The sequence below is a fragment of the Chiloscyllium plagiosum genome, unplaced genomic scaffold (assembly GCF_037043375.1).
Source record: "Chiloscyllium plagiosum isolate Xiang-an unplaced genomic scaffold, Cpla_swu_hap1 HiC_scaffold_6, whole genome shotgun sequence".
NCBI lineage: Eukaryota > Metazoa > Chordata > Chondrichthyes > Orectolobiformes > Hemiscylliidae > Chiloscyllium > Chiloscyllium plagiosum.
In genome coordinates this window covers 113565262-113581496 of record NW_028270144.1, presented here as the reverse complement: position 1 = coordinate 113581496, position 16235 = coordinate 113565262, and the positions used below count along the sequence as shown (strand labels likewise).

The window sequence follows — 16235 nt, the reverse complement described above, 5'->3', positions numbered from 1 at the left end:
CGCTTCCAGGTTTGGTTGATCTCCACTTCCGGCGGTCAGAGTTGCTGTGTGAGGGTGCACGGACTGGGGAGGAGACGGATTACGGAGAGAAGGGGGAGCGAAAGAGGCAGAAAACGGGCTTAAACGTTATGGAGGAGCAGACTGTCCCTTGTTAAATCAGCAGCGGAGGCAGGCCCGAGCCTTGTGCAGCAGTGACTTGCTCCCCTCGGCAGATCCATCGAGGATAATGCGGGTGTTTTCCTCCCTTTTCTCCTGCCGCTGAACATCCTGCACAGATCTGAGCTGGGAAGATGCCTGTCCAGTGTTTCTGCCTAACAGCACAGGCTCGATTCGACTCAAAGTGGCTCAAGACGGATTTGCAGGTAGTAAAATTAAACAGCTAACTGTTACCAGGCGGTGTGGTAGGTGGGATCCCTAATCTAGGTTAATGCCTGGTGAAGATATCCAAAAACCTGATAATGAAGGATGTAAAATAAGGATGGGAGCGTCAGTGGGATAATGTGTGTGTTTGGGCGGGTGGGTGAGGGATGCAGATTTTTGCAGTGTGATTATAATTTTAGTCTCCTGCAGGCAGGCAGCCCTGGATCTGGATGGCTATTTTTCTCTCAACCGCCCCATTTCCCTCCTCTCATTTTCCCACTGCTCTGTTGGCTTCAATGATGGAGATGTTAAATAGAGAGGGTACAAATAAGAATTTTAAACATGGTTATGTTCGTTTCACATTTAATACTTAATTAGTTATATATGTATATGAGTCCTAATGAAAGCCTCTTGTATTGTCTTGAGCTCAGTTTGCCCCTGGTTTGGAGCATGTATCAATATTTACTGTAGGTAGTTATCCAGTACTGAAACATTATATTTTCTTTAAAGGATCAGTGTGTACTTTCACTTTAGCATAGGGTGTTTAAAGAGTTCTCAATATTAGCTAAATATCAGGAACTGCTATTAAGTTAATCTCCTTTGGACCACAAATAGGTCTGAAAATGGAAGCAGCAAGGTGACAAACATTTTTTGAAACACACCTTTCATGGAAGTGAGATTAACAGGTTAACCTCTTTTTATAACATTCTCTTCCAGGAAGCTGTTTTGTGTTGAAATATTTTCATGCATTGGTAGCATTCAGAATCTTTTTTTAATTCATTGAAAGCATGTCGCCTTTTCTGAATGGACCAGTATTTATTTTCCCCAATAGTTGCCTTTGACCAGTTTGCGTCCTTGTACCATCAGTTCATTTGGTATATATTGCAAATGTACTTGCTGTGCTGTGTGGAGGGAAAGGGATTTTTACCAAATGACACTGAAACATTGGAGATATATTTCCAAGTCAGGATGGTGAGTCGCTTGGAGGGGAACTTGGAGGTGTAGGTGTTCCAATCTATCTGCTGCTCTTGTCCTAGATGGTAGTGATTGTGTGTTTGGAAATTACTATTGAAGGAGTCTTGGTGAATTTCTTGTAGATGATACACCTTGCTTCCATTGAATGGTGCTGAAGGCAGTGAATAGTTATGGATGTGATGCTAATCAAATGGGTTGCTTTATCCTGGATGTTGTCAAGCTTTTTGATTGTTGTTCGAGCTGCGCTCATCCAGGCAAGCGGGGAGTAATCCATCACATTTCTGGCTTGTGCATTGTAGATTGTGGGTATCCTTTGGGGAAATCAGGAGGTGGGTTATTTGCTATAGAGTTTTCAGCCTCTGATCTGCTTTTGTAACCACAGCAATTATATTCTGGATCAATGGTGCTGGAAAAGCACAGCAATTCAGGCAGCATCGAGGAACTTCAGCAAAATCGACGTTTCGGGCAAAAGCCCTTCATCAGGAATGAAGGGCTTTTGCCCGAAACGTCGATTTTGCTGAAGCTCCTCGATGCTGCCTGAATTGCTGTGCTTTTCCAGCACCATTGATCCAGAATCTGGTTTCCAGCATCTGCAGTCAATATTTTTACCTCAGCAATTATATGCCTAGTCCATGATTTGGAGATGCCAGTGTTGGTGTACAAAGTTAAAAAGGAGCAGCACTCTGAAAGCTAGTGCTTCCAATTAAACCTGTTGGACTATAACTTGGTGTTGGTGAGTTTTAACTCTGTATGCCTAGTCCAGTTCAGCTATCCCTAATGCTATCCCCACCTCTGGGCATGGTACTTGCCGTGTGAAGTAAGAAGGACCTGGTAGTCAGTGTGTCTGAGGCAAGTAATTAGTGGAGGGAATATTTGTGACGTGAATAAGAATGAGAAATTCCATGCATAACATAGTAAAAATGTAGCATGCTTTGCAAATTACTTTGCTATGAGATCTTCATGTATATATCTATACTTGCTTGTTCCCAGATTTCGTTTGAGGTGATGGTGTAGTGCATCAGGCAAATGCTCTGGAGACATAACGTTCAAATATCACCATGACAGCTCCTGGGGAAATAAATTCTGTTAAGAAGAGCTCAGTGATGTCTCAATAATGGTTACTTCCAACCATTGCTGTAAAAACCCATCTGATTCATGAGGGAAACTGTGGTTGGAGAAGTTGAGGGAAATTGGGCCAACCAATGAAATCAAATCCTGTGAAAGAATAAATAATATCGAATTTCAAGGACAATTGTATGGAAAAGGGGAAACACCAAGAGCAGAAATGCATATTGCAGAGAGGAAATTTATATGCCAAGTGTGAGCTTAATTTCTGTGCATGCTTTCCTTCTCAAAAATCTTGCTGATTTTATTTTATTTTCTGGCATTTATTCAGATATTAAATAGGGGAGAGAGAGTAAATCATCTGTGCAAAGCAAAATGATAGGCATTAGTATTAGAATTTGAAACATGGAAGCAAGTTGTTTTAGCCTACTTGGGCTATGTTGTCTGTCCTAATTCCGTATGTCCATCCTGTTGGCATATCTCATCTGTTCATGTTCTTAAATGTTGGCAGGTACTGTGTTCCAGTCACTCACTCACTCTGGTAATGCAGTCCACAGTTCTCTAGCGTATTGTGTAAAACAAATACATTTCTGCTGCATGCCTGTATTCTGTTGTATTTGATTTGAGATCAGCACTTTTTCTCATCCCAGCAATCACTTTATATGTGGAGGAAGAACTGAAAATCCAAACACGTTGTAATTTTGGAATTTTCCACACAGTTTTTATTCTTCAATAATCACTGAATGTGTCAGCTTTTTAATACAGCGAATGTCCTGAGAAAGATGGTTTAGATGCTCAGCAAAAATGAGAAACATTTGAGAGAAGCAACTTAAAGGTATGTCAAAGAGGAAGGTTTTGAAGAAAAAAAAATGCTCTGAAAATGGGGTTCAAGATGAGCAACTTGCAGTACAGGGCACAGAGCCATGATGACCACAGAAGATAAGGTGAGGTGGTGTGCTTAAGTAAAGCCTAGAAGATGGGAAATAGAATGGAAAACATTTGCATATGTAGGATTGAGGGAGGTCTGGAGTGACAGGCATTGAAGTGTTCAATGAGCCACCAATGGTGTATTAGACCTGATGGGCTGAATGGTCTACTATTCCTGTGATTCTATGAGCGTTATTTGTAGGTACAGATATTGAGCAATGATTCTGTGGAATTGTCATGTTTTGTTAATTGGTTATAGTTTTACAAACCGGTTATAAGCAAACTGAATGTCTTAAACAGGTACTGATCATATTTTAAAACATGAGCTTGATTATTATTTTGTTAATGTTTGTTTTTGGAACAGTTATTGTTGAAAAGAACATTAAAAAAACAGGAAATTTAAGCAAATGATTTTTGTTTCCAAATGATCTTTTTCTGTTTACAGCTTAATTGTGGTGAAATGAATTTCGTCAGATCCCATTAGACCTCCAGAACTTATGTTCCCTGAAGAGTTTCAGTAGAATTTCTCTTTCATACTGTAACTGATTTTGTTGCTGTACTCTGATGCAAAGAAAGTCTTGAAAAGTGAAACTTGCTGGTCCTTTGCAAGATCTGTAAAAGGACATTTTGATTATATTTTGACATGGTTAGAATGAGCTGGAATGGATTCAGCTGGATTGGTGTAACGTTTTTGATCTGCAAAGTAGATAAGAAATACCTAAGAATGTCTATCTTACCAACCTCAATGGAATAATTTTAGCAAAAGGATGTCTCTTTTAAACTTGCTTGATGTAGAAAACAAAAAAAAACTTGATAGTATTCAGTTTAGGAATAATGATCTGTGGAAAGTTTTCATAAAACCTAAAAGCCTCTCTTTCTTAATTGTCTGTCTGAACGTCTGTCAGACTGACTTACTGTATTACGCTGGTATTGTCCATTCTAAGCAAAACATTGCCATCACCTGAATTGAATGAAGCACCCCAGTTTAGATTTGACTGTGGGAAGATTCTTACTCAGTTGCTTTTGGCTAAAATCTCTTAATCTTTCTATGCTCCAAATGAAAAATTGAATTTGTGCACTCTCTGCTTGTTGTCACACTTTTGGCCACTGCTACTGAGATGAAACTCCTGTATGGGAGGGAGATGAAACTGGACCCTCAATGTAATGTGACTGATATTATGTTGATCTATTATCACTCATGTTTAAAGTTGCTAGCAAGAATCTAAATAGTTTGAGACGGTTAAATTGACAAGGAAATCCTGAAGATCTTTCAGTTGCTGAAAGAGAAATCTTTACTTGTGAGTTATTTCTTTAGCCCTACTATATCTTTGGCAGTTAAACCTTTGAGCAAGTCAAAAATATTTTAAGGTGGTCATGGGAATGCTAAGAAAATCATGTGGAACTTCAAATGCTAATGTATATGCTGACTATTTTAAACCTCACAGTATTATGAAAGAACACGCTTTGAACTGTTGAGCTATTTGTGTCTTTGTGCATCTACAGCTTAAATGTGCACTACGTGTTTGATCTCCATAAACACCTGGTGAACCATTGAGATTACTTGAGGCCTAAAGTTTAATTGTTTTCTAGTGTGCCTGCCTCTTTCATTTTGCTTTATCAGCTACTTAAGAAAGGAAACTGAACTGCAGAGAGGGTGGGCAAATACTTAACAGCCAATTTCTGTGTATATCTGAGAGAAAAGACAACTGAGCTTATGAGAAGGACTGAAGAAATTGTGTAACTACTCAGTCCATGCCAAAGATTGTTGTGACAGTTGATGTGAGCCTGGCCTGTTGTCTTGTCAGTAAGTTGTTTTTGATCAGGACCGTAGATCTGGCTCCATTCCAGAACAGTTGTCAAATGGTACTAAATTTTAAATTGCTGTATAAGTTAATATTAGATTTATAGATTTATTTCAACTGCAGAATCTACCCAGGATGTGTAGCTGGAAGTTAACCCCATATATGTTGACTCAGTTTTTTGTGTATAGTCCTTAACCACAGCATATCCACAAATATGACAACATATGCAGATAGGTTTAGTAACTGGTAGAAAAGGCCTAAATGCTTGTTTTGTGGCCCAGTCTGAATTGGTAAGGTTAAGGATGTGCTGTTTATTCAGTATGATTTTCAACATTATAAGAATCCATGGACTAGTAAACTGATTTTTTTTAAAAAAAAACCATTAGCAAAAGGTATGAAAACCAGTGTCCTGTGTTTTAAACAACATATGAAGGCACAGTTCTGTTTCAGTTCGCTGCCAGCCATGTTGCTTCTGAATCAAAGTTCAGACCACAATCTAGAGACCCAAGTACAGTACTGAGTGTGTTGTATTGTTAGCAGCTAAGACTGAGCTCCCTATTTGACATTTTAGTTGTTAAACAATTTCTGACAAAACAATTTGGATGGGAGCAGACAAACATTTATCCTTGATCCAGTGGCAGGGGAAAAAAAAGATTAGTTGATTGTATTTGGAAAGTTTTGATGTGTGCAAATGGATTGCCCTATTATGTGCCACGTATATTCTACTGCGGCCCAGTTGCATGTCATTGCGACCTCATTTGGCTTTTCACTTTCTCTAATTTGCCACACTCTTTGATATTGACATCTATTGGATGAGCAGAAATTTCATCGCTGACATCATCCTTTCCCTACCAGCTACATGAAGCTGAACCAGATCGTTTTCAACCTTGGTTGCTTCTTTCAACCTTCAATGAGCTTCTGAGCCTGCAGCCACTGTATCACCCAAACAACCTCGAGTATCAAGAGCATTAATTTTCACCTATTCGTACATTCACAGTACGCCCTCTCTCGATATTGGACTCATAAAGCACAATCGTTCCAGCTATATAAAAGCCCTTATTAATGTGGCAGACAAATCTGTGTCCAGCTAGTCCAAAAAGGGCTGCCGTGTCTTCGAGAAATTCTCAGTTTTGAGGTGTACCGTACTTGTAAGAAAATCCAAGGGAATATGCTCCATAACAATTCTACGCCAACCCGACCAGCCCGGGAGGCTTTCAAACACCTGACCTAACAAGATATTTTTCCTTGCGCAGAAGTGAGGATGTTGAAAAGTTCTTTATGCGCATCTACTGGGAATACACTGGGCAGGCCAAGACGAAGAGAGATCAGGTCCTTCTCCACCCTTACACCCAAAATCCTCTCCATTGCACCTGCCTCAGCGCTGTTTGAAGCTTGCCACGGGGCCAGAGACAATGGGTAAGAGTGCCTGTACCAACTTTGCACTTGGGGCATGTTGAAGTTTAAATTTTGACAAATGCGCCAGAGCCAAGTGGACCCTGTGGAGAATCTTCAACTGTAAAGCATGGGCCCTATTGCAAATTTCTATCTTTCTTGCATTTTCCCAAATATCTTCCCATGCCTCTGAGGAGACCTCGAAGCTTAGCACTCTCTCCCACTCCCTGCAAAACCGATCAAATTCATCTGAGGGGCCGTTCCTCAATTGATATAAAATACTGACAAAGTGTACTCTTAGCATCGAGCACCCTCCTCTCTCAGATTTGTAGAGGTCAGTCAAAAGTGTAGTTGTTTTTGAATAAAATCCATAAATTGAAAGAAACGAAAGAGGTATGAGCTAGAAATGTGAGCTAGATAGCTCATATTTTCATGCTAACTGATCAAACGACAGTATTGTGCCTCCCTCAAATAAATCACCCATGCAAGACACACCTCGAGCTGCCCGATGTTTGAATCCTGAATCCATCAGCCCCGGCTGAAAACCCAGCATACCCACTATAGGTGTAAGAAAATACGTTTTGCCAATATTGCCTCCCCTCTGCCGAATTCCCCTCCGTGTTTTAACAGTATTGGTAACTATTGGGTTATGGCAATATTCCTTAACTGTCCTCATTTTGTCCAAAAACAGTCAGCTAGTAAGGGGGCACTTTGCCTGAGAGGTTTTGATATCTAACCAGATTGAAAGAGAGTCCCCACAAACCCAATCACTCTCATAAGATAAAAGTGAGCTTAGTTCATAGTTTTTAATGTCTGGGAGATCCACTCCCCCTTGTCTGTGAGGCAATTGCAGTTTAGTTAATTTATTAGGGGATCGCTTACAATGCCAAATCGGAGCTGAACCAGCCGTTCAGTCTCTGAACGTTTGCTTATCGAAAATTGGGGGAGTGTCTGTATAGGGTACAACAAACAACAGGGGAGAATATGCATCTTAACAAGTGCTATCCGACCCAACCATGAGACCGGAAGTGCCTCCCATCTTTGAAGGTCCTGTTTGGTTTTGATGAATTAGCTTTAAACAACATAAAACCCTCCTGTGACCACTTAAATGGGAATCAAGATTCCCCCTCAAGACCTAGCACCTTTGTAAGACCATCCGTAGGCATAGCCCCTGAATTTGTAAAATTAATCTTGTATCCTGAGAAGGTGCCAAATGAGCTGATGGCATTGTAACTGCTGGGTTTGGCAAAAACATAAAGACATTATCACGTACAACAAAATCTTAGATAATTTTGACCCCACTTCTGGAGCCGATACATTGGGATCCCTATGACTGGCCTCCTCCAATGGTTCAATCACCAATGTAAAAAGCAGTGGCGAAAGGAGACAGCCCTGCCGGCTGCCTCTAAAAATGTTAAAATTGTTTGATCATACCCGTTAGTGATGACTGAAGTGAGAGGGTTACTGTAGAGAACCTTTACCCATCTTATAAAGGCTTTGGACAAGCCAAACCAGTCTTGAGCATATTAAAAAAAGGTACGGGCACTCAACTGGGTCAAATGCCTTCTCTACATTTCGAGAAATCACCAATCCCTGTACTGACTGTTGTTGACACGCTTGAATTACATTAAGCAGCCTTCTAACATTATTGAAGGATCTGCGGCCCTTTATGAAGCCCGTCTGGCCCTCTTTAACAATAGAAGGTAACATAGTCTCAAACCTTCAAGCAAGAGTCTTAGAGAGGATTTTGAAGTCAACAGTTAAGAGTGAAATGGGCCTGTAAGAAACACAGTCCTCTGAGACCTTCCTTTTTCTTAAGTATAAGCGAAATATTGGCCCCGCTTGGAGATGGTGGGAGACAGTCATGACTGTATGAGTCATTGAACATGTTAAGCATTGGGCCTGATAATATGCTTATAAATTCCTGAGAGAATTCATTGGGGAGTCCATCAAGACTGGGCTTCTTTCCACTCTGAAGCTGCTTAACAGCCTTCTGTGTCTCTTTCTCTGATAAGGGGGCATTGAAAAAAGACTCTTGTTCAGGGGTCATATCCTAGAGCTCCAGATCTTTGAAAAAGGGCTCCATCTTGGTCCGCCCCTCCTCACAATCCTCAAATTGGTATAATTCAGAGTAAAATCTCTGAAATGCCGCATTAATCTTTTTGGAATCACATGTTAGTTTCCCAGACCCTTCCCTAATCGATGTAATGGCTTTAGGGGTGCTCCTTTTTGAGATATGCTTGCCCGGCTTGTCACCATCCTCATATAACCTTTTGTTTTGCGTAAATAAGTTCCTTCTTTGCTGTCTGTGTGAGCACGGAGTTCACTGCAGACCGCAGTGCTGTAATACTCTGTAGCTTGGCCAATGAAGGCCTGTCAAAGTAAACCTTCTGGGTTTCCTTCAACTGTGCTTCGAGGGGATGCTGCTGCTCACCCTTCTGCCACTTCCTACTGGCAGAGTTGGCAATAACTAACCCCCTGACATAGGCTTTGGCAGTTTCCCAAAGGACGGATGGGCTACTGACCGCGCCTACAGTAATCCCCTTGCTGTGGTCATCACTAATGGGGTATGCTCAAGCAATTTTAACATTTTTAGAGGCAGCTGGCAGGGGCTGTCTTCTTTCGCCACTGCTTTTTACATTGAACCATTGGCGGAGGCCAGTCATAGGGATCCCAATATATTGGCTCCAGAAGTGGGGTTAAAATTAAATAAGATTTTGTTGTATGCGGATGATGTCTTAATTTTTTTGCCAAACCCAGCAGTTTCGGTGCCTCGCCTGTTTTAATGCATCAGCTCGTTTGGCACCTTCTCGGGATACAAGATTAATTTTGCAAAATTTAGGAATGCCCTAATTACCTTAGAGAAGTACTCCACACACTTATTATCCTTAAGGACGAAGGGATCCACTTGCCAATGCCTCGGCCGACTATAGCGTCCTTAATTTTAACCAACAGGTACACTGGAGCATGATCACAGATGGTAATATTACCAATTGTACAAGATGCCACCAAGTCCAGGGTTGCCACGGTGGTCTGAAAAAAAAATCAATCCTGGTGTGACATCTGTATGGGTTGGGAAAAAAAGGTAAAATCCCTGCCTGTAGGGTGGTGACACCTCCATATGTCCACCAACCCTAACTCCACACACAGGTCCACTAATTGTTTAGTTTGTACAGAGGGTATTGGGTGGCCTTTGGACAATGTGTCTACTGCGGGATCCATGAGATAATTAAAATCTCCCCCTGTAATGATATGCCGGGACTCGAGACTGATCAATTTAGAGAACGCATCTACCAGAAATTAGAGGGGATGGGTGGAGGGCAATAAACATTTAAAACACCATATTCTTCCTGTTTTATCAGGGCTTCAAGGAGTACAAACCTCCCATGTGTGTCTTTAACACACTCTAGTAACTTAAATGGGAGATTCCTCCTAATCAATATAGCCACTCCCCTGCATCTGGTATTAAAAGATAAAAGAAAACCAATCAAAGCCATTCTGCTGTAGTTTCAACTACACCCTATCATCCAAGTGTGTCTCCTGTAACAAAGCAATATCCACCTTTTTCCTCTTAGTTGGATAGTGACTCCCCTTGATGTTCCACATACACTATTTAATCAATTCATTAGCCATAACTTTCTGCTGTAACATTTAGATTGCAGAGAGGAGGAACGCGAATTATACATCTGAGCCTTAGTGTCGCAAGATCCATTGAACATTAAAACCAAATAAACTGAAACCACTAGGGTTAACAAACCTACAAAGCTATCAAAGATTATATCCAACAAAAACCAAAAAAACGAGCCAACATATAAAGCACCAATGGCGCTGAAAAGGGGAACTCACTCCTGCCCAAAGGGGCATCTACACAACACAAACCCAACTTCCCATCCTGCTGCCAATACTGCATCCTGGGCATTTAAATACCTGAACCGGGCATAAACTGTAAGTAGGAATCTCGCCATCCCAACCATTTTCTCTTCTCCTAGCTAGAGCCGCACCGCAAACACAAGCAGCAAAGAAAGAAAATACACCATGGAATAGCAATGTGAACGAAGAGATTTTGGGAACAAAGGTAAGTACCCCACCCATCCTTTGGTATAACTTAATTTAGAGATTGAAAGTACACATTCCAACCAGATTATTGTCAAGAAGAAACAAAAATAGGAAAAGAAAGCCCTGACCAGATTTCATCTTTTTTTTTAAATGTAGAGACATACCCAAACAACACTACTATTTGTACAAACTAAATTGTTCAGATTAAGTTAATTTGTCCACAACGTCTCTTGCCTTCTCTGACATGTCAAAGAGATGTACAGATCCACTTGGTGATGAAACTGCACCAAGATTGGACGAAGACGCTGGTCCAGACCTGACCTCTGCGCCGTGACCCATTGAGCCGTCTCAATCTTCAAGCTTCCCATTCCAGCCAGTTAAGGAATTTCAGCAACCAGTCCTCAATAAATTCCGCTGACCGCTCACCTTCCTTACCCTCCGGCAGACCGACAATCCGAATATTTTTTTCTCCTGCCTCTATTCTCGAGGTCATCCACCTGGTCAAGCAAATTGCAGACCTGCATCTCCAGAGCCTGGATCCTATCCTTGGAGGAACTGGTATCAGCTTCCACCACTTTGACTCTGTGTTTTACCTCATCCATCCTTTTCTCCAGGTCTCCCAGCTGATATTCATGCTTCTGCAGCATGATAGAGTTCGGGGCCAGCTTCTTCTCTATCTGTTTCCCCAACATCTCACCGAGCTCCTTCACTAGGGCCTAGTAAGAAATAGAGTCCAAAGATTTTGCAGGCTGGGTCATGGGTCCGGCTTGAATGCTTGCCCTCCCTTCTTCGGCATCCCTGTACGACACCAAACCAAGCTAAGTTGTTCTCTGACTCCACAACCTTTCTAGAGTCCCAGGAAATCGCAGTGGTCCGGGTCGGGCGGGCCAGGACTTTGTCGCGCCTGCGATGCAGTGTGGAGCTCTGCAACACAATCTTACTGGATCAGTGCTATCTTGGATTCCCCCCCCCCCCCCCCACCTTGTGTTTCTTTTTTTTTCCTGAATGTGGGTGGCATAAATTAGGCCAGAATCTGTTCCCTATTCTCAATTGCTGTCTAGAAGATAGTGGTGACTTGCTTTCTGGAACCACTGCAGTCCATGTGGTGCAGGTACACCCACAGTGCTATTAAGGACTTCAAGGATTTTGACCCCATGACTGTGAAGGAATGGAGAGATAGTTCCAGGTCAGGATGGTGTGTAACTTAGAGGTGAAAATCCTGTCATTGTATCTGCTACCCTTGAACTTCTAGGTGATAAATGTTAGGGGTTTGAAATGTCCTGTTGATGGAACCTTGCTTTGTTTTTGGCTAAGTATTGATGTAAAGTTCAGGGGAGGGTTGGTAGGAGTGAAAGTGAGAGACAGGAAGAGAGGGACCTTGGCCCAATATATAATTCTTTTCTGATAAATATCTTGATCATTTCTTGAGGTGGAAGCTTGTGTAATTCTTCTTTTTCTTGAATCTCCTCATACCCACTCCCAAAATCACTTGCAGTAATCAAATTGTCGGTAGTCCATTTATGGCTGGATTAACCAAACTACCTGGGTCACGTCTGTATGCTCATAAATTGACTATGTTTATCTTAAACTACTGATGCTACTAGATTCTAATTTAGGATTTATCCTAGTAAGCAATTGTGTAGGGAACGACAGCTCTTTTTCAAGCTTGTGGCTCCATGAAATTCAAGTGCAGTACTGAGGAGCAAACATCAACAAGAGCCAACCTCCCTTAAAACTTGTTGACTGGATTGTCTGCACTTGTGATTTGGAGGTAGCCAACATCCAGTACACTTTTAAGAAGTCTTGACATGTGACTTGCTGTATTTTGTCGAGGTGCATCTGCTTTTTAAAAGTTATTCAAAGCAGGTTGTAGTATATAGTCATTACCTCATCAACTTTTAAAATGAAGTTTTCCATGTAGAACCTGTATTAATAGAGATGAGAATACAGTTCTTGTCATTTTATGCTTACCACAGGCAGCTATCTGGTAGGCATATGGCACTAACAGTTCATTGTTGCCATTAGAGTCAATTACAAAAGCTCCACTTGAATATCAGCATCTTGCTGATTTTAGTCTATATGAGAAGTAGAAGTTTTATTATAATGTTCATAATTGTCAGTTGCCATTTTAATTATTTTGAATTAATTTAGCTGTGTAACAAAGACTCAACAGTTTTTTGTGTAACTCTCTAATGCTTTGTAACAACAAATTATATCTACAAGGAATTCTAGAGCTGTGACAAGGAATTCTAAGATGGGACCTGGATAACGTTGACAGTTTTCATTTATGTATATATAGTGTAGCATTACTGTACATAACTCCTTAATACTGGACAAATCTCACTATGCCATTGCAGTTAATATAAATGGTGGAAAACATATTTTGAAGTAGATTACTATGTTATGTTTTTCTCATTCATGAATTTGAATGTCACTGGCAAGGCTGACGTTTTTCGTTCATCCCCAGTTGCACTTCAACCACTTTGCTGTGCAATTGGAGTTACATGTAAATTAGACCAGAAAATAATGTCAGGTTTCCTTACCTAAAGGATGCTTATGAACAAAGTGTTTTTTTTTTAACAATAGTTAATAAAGGTTACACCATCATCAGTTCAACCACCTTTTTAATAGAATTTTGTTGAATTCAAATTTCACCATCAATTGTTGTGGGATTCAACCCCTTTTCCCAGATAATCGCCTGGGGTTTTGCATTGCTTTTTTGTGTTTAGTGCAACATACTATATACTTTGTTGTCACACAAACACAATTTTGTGTGATTAAGGTAATACTTTTGACATAACCTGCTAATTATGTATTGTTTGGTTCAACTCTTAATGTAATTCATCTTTAATTTTTAAGCAAAAGAGAGGTAAATGCACGTTCCGCCTTGAAGTAAAATGTGAAAATTGCATTTCTGAATGGTCAGTGATTTTTATTCAGGGATTAGCAAATTTATGCAGATAAGAAAAGTCCCAGGCTGTGATCCTGGGGCTCTGGTGAGTTGGCTGATCTCAGTTGGTCTGGCAGAAGGTTGCAATAATTATTGTCTGTGCCTTTAGCTTTGTAATGGCTAGGTTTCCACCTCCTGATTTCTCTTAACACCTCTGTGTAATGTACTCTTCATGGGTTATTGGTAATGATAAAGAATAGCTTGTACATAATCAAATAATTACCATTCTTATCCATTTACAGATTTTTATTTTGGTTCCCTATAGCTTTGAACATAATAACAGAGGAAACTTGATTGTCTGAAGGACATGGGTGGGGAGTATTTCGTTCAGTTATTCAAATGCCAAATAATATAGTTAACCAAGCATTGGGACCTTGCAATCTTCTTCAGATAATCTGAAATTCGGTTAATCGAATGCCAGATAATCGAGGTTCCTTTGTAATAATCTTTTGCATGCTATTGTGTTTAAAACTGTTTGAAAGTCCATATACAACACACCATCATAATGTTTCTTTCAATCCATTTCGTTTATCACATTCTCAACATTTGAAGTTATCAGACAGCCAAGGTCGTTCCTTTGCAAATATGTGTTGATTGCAATTAACTGGACTATTGTTGATCCATGTGCTTATTTCGACTAATTGTATGCATTTTTTTTAATGGGGTGAAACTCAACTGCAGTTGCCTGTGTCTATTTGATCGCCTTCTTTGAAAGTGTAGATTATAATGGCCTGTTTCAATTTAATAACATCATTCCAATATCAGTTGACTCCTCATGATTCTCCATGCCTCACAAGTCTTTCCCTTGTTTATCTCAGCATCCCTTCCCTTATGATTTATTCGTTTTGAACCTGTTTGCTCTCCTTGAGATTTTTATTTCGTTTGGTGAAGTCATTAAGAAAATCTTTATAAAAGGGCATTATTTGTCATATGTTTCTTTTCAGGGTTTGTATTTGTTCTGTACTGACACAATGCTGAGGAGCTCCTGCAATGATGTTCTAGGACTGAGATGGTTGACCCGTAACAGCCATCTTCCTATGACTCGAACCAGCAGGGAGGTTGCCCTCTATTTCCATTGACTTATATTTGCTCAGGGCTCCTTGGTTGAGTTCTACCTTGATGTCAAACCCAGTTACTTTGTGTCTAATCTCTGGAGCTTAGCTCTTGGACCAGGACTGTAATGAGATCTGAGAGGGGAACCCAAGCTGAGCGTCAGTGAACAGGTTGTTCCTTTCGCAAGTTCCATTTGATAGCACTGTCAATGACCCTGTTCATCACTTTGTTTGAAATTAGACCAGTGTGGTAATTGGCTAGATTGGATTTGTCCTACACGTTTTGCTTGAGTCTATATTTGGGCAGTTTTACACATTGCTGGGTAGTTACCAGTGATGTAGCTGTATTGGAGCCGATTGGGGAGGGTGAGACTAGTTCTGGAACACAAGTCTTTGGTACTTTTACTGGAATGTTGTTGGGTCCTGCAGCATTTGCAGTGCCTTCAACTGTTTCCTGATATCATATAAACTGAGGAGAAAGTGAGGACTGCAGATGCTGGCGATCAGAGCTGAAAATGTGTTGCTGGAAAAGGGCAGCAGGTTCGGCAGCATCCAAGGAACAGGAGAATCGACGTTTTGGGCATAAGCCCTTCTTCAGGAATGAGGAAAGTGTGTCCAGCAGGCTAAGATAAAAGGTAGGGAGGAGGGACTTGGGGGAGGGGCGTTGGAAATGCGATAGGTGGAGGGAGGTCAAGGTGAGGGTGACTACACCTCCTCCCACCCTGCCCCCTGTAAAAACACCATCCCATATTCCCAATTCCTTCGTCTCCGCCGCATCTGCTCCCAGGAGGACCAGTTCCAAAACCGTACAACCCAGATGGCCGCCTCCTTCAAGGACTGCAATTTCCCGCCAGACGTAGTCGACGATGCCCTCCACCGTATCTCTTCCACTTCCCGCTCCTCCGCCCTTGAGCCCTGCCCCTCCAACCACCTCCAGGACAGAACCCCACTGGTCCTCACCTACCACCCCACCAACCTCCATGTACAACGTATCGTCCGCCGTCATTTCCGCCACCTCCAAACGGACCCCACCGCCAGGGATATATTTCCCTCCCCTCCCCTATCAGCGTTCTGAAAAGACCACTCCCTCCGTGACTCCCTCGTCAGGTCCACACCCCCCACCAACCCAACCTCCACTCCCGGCACCTTACCCTACAACCGCAAGAAATGCAAAACTTGCGCCCACACCTCCCCCCTTACTTCCCTCCAAAGCCCCAAGGGACACTTCCATATCTGCCACAAATTCACCTGCACCTCCACACACATCATCTATTGCATCTGCTGCACCCGATGTGGCCTCATCTATATTGGGGAGACAGGCCACCTACTTGCGGAACGTTTCTGAGAACACCTCTGGGACACCCGGACCAACCAATCCAACCACCCTGTAGCCCAACACTTTAACTTCCCCTCCCACTCCACCAAGGACATGCAAGTCCTTGGACTCCTCCATCGCCGGACCATGGCAACACGACAGTTGGAGGAAGAGCGCCTCATCTTCTGCCTGGGAACCCTCCAACCACAAGGGATGATCTCAGATTTCTCTAGTTTCCTCATTTCCCCTCCCCCCCCCCCCCCCCCCCCCCCCCCTCCCCACCTTGTCTCAGTCAAATCCCTCGAACTCAGCACCGCCTTCCTAACCTGCAATCTTCTTCC

General features: G+C 41.8%; 1 protein-coding gene across 5 annotated transcripts in view; it reads left to right on the top strand.

Annotated features, from left to right (window-relative positions):
• The first annotated feature begins 56 nt into the window (after positions 1–56).
• herc2 (HECT and RLD domain containing E3 ubiquitin protein ligase 2) overlaps positions 57–16235 on the top strand; it is a 245126-nt gene continuing 228947 nt past the window's right edge. For 4 of the 5 annotated variants that reach the window (XM_087988361.1, XM_087988362.1, XM_087988360.1 and 1 more), the window contains exon 1: positions 57–362. In XM_087988361.1, the coding sequence (XP_087844487.1) occupies positions 291–362 (72 nt within the window). In that variant the 5' untranslated portion in view covers positions 57–290. The remainder of the gene's footprint in view (positions 363–16235) is intronic. The other variant, XM_087988363.1, reaches the window with a different exon arrangement.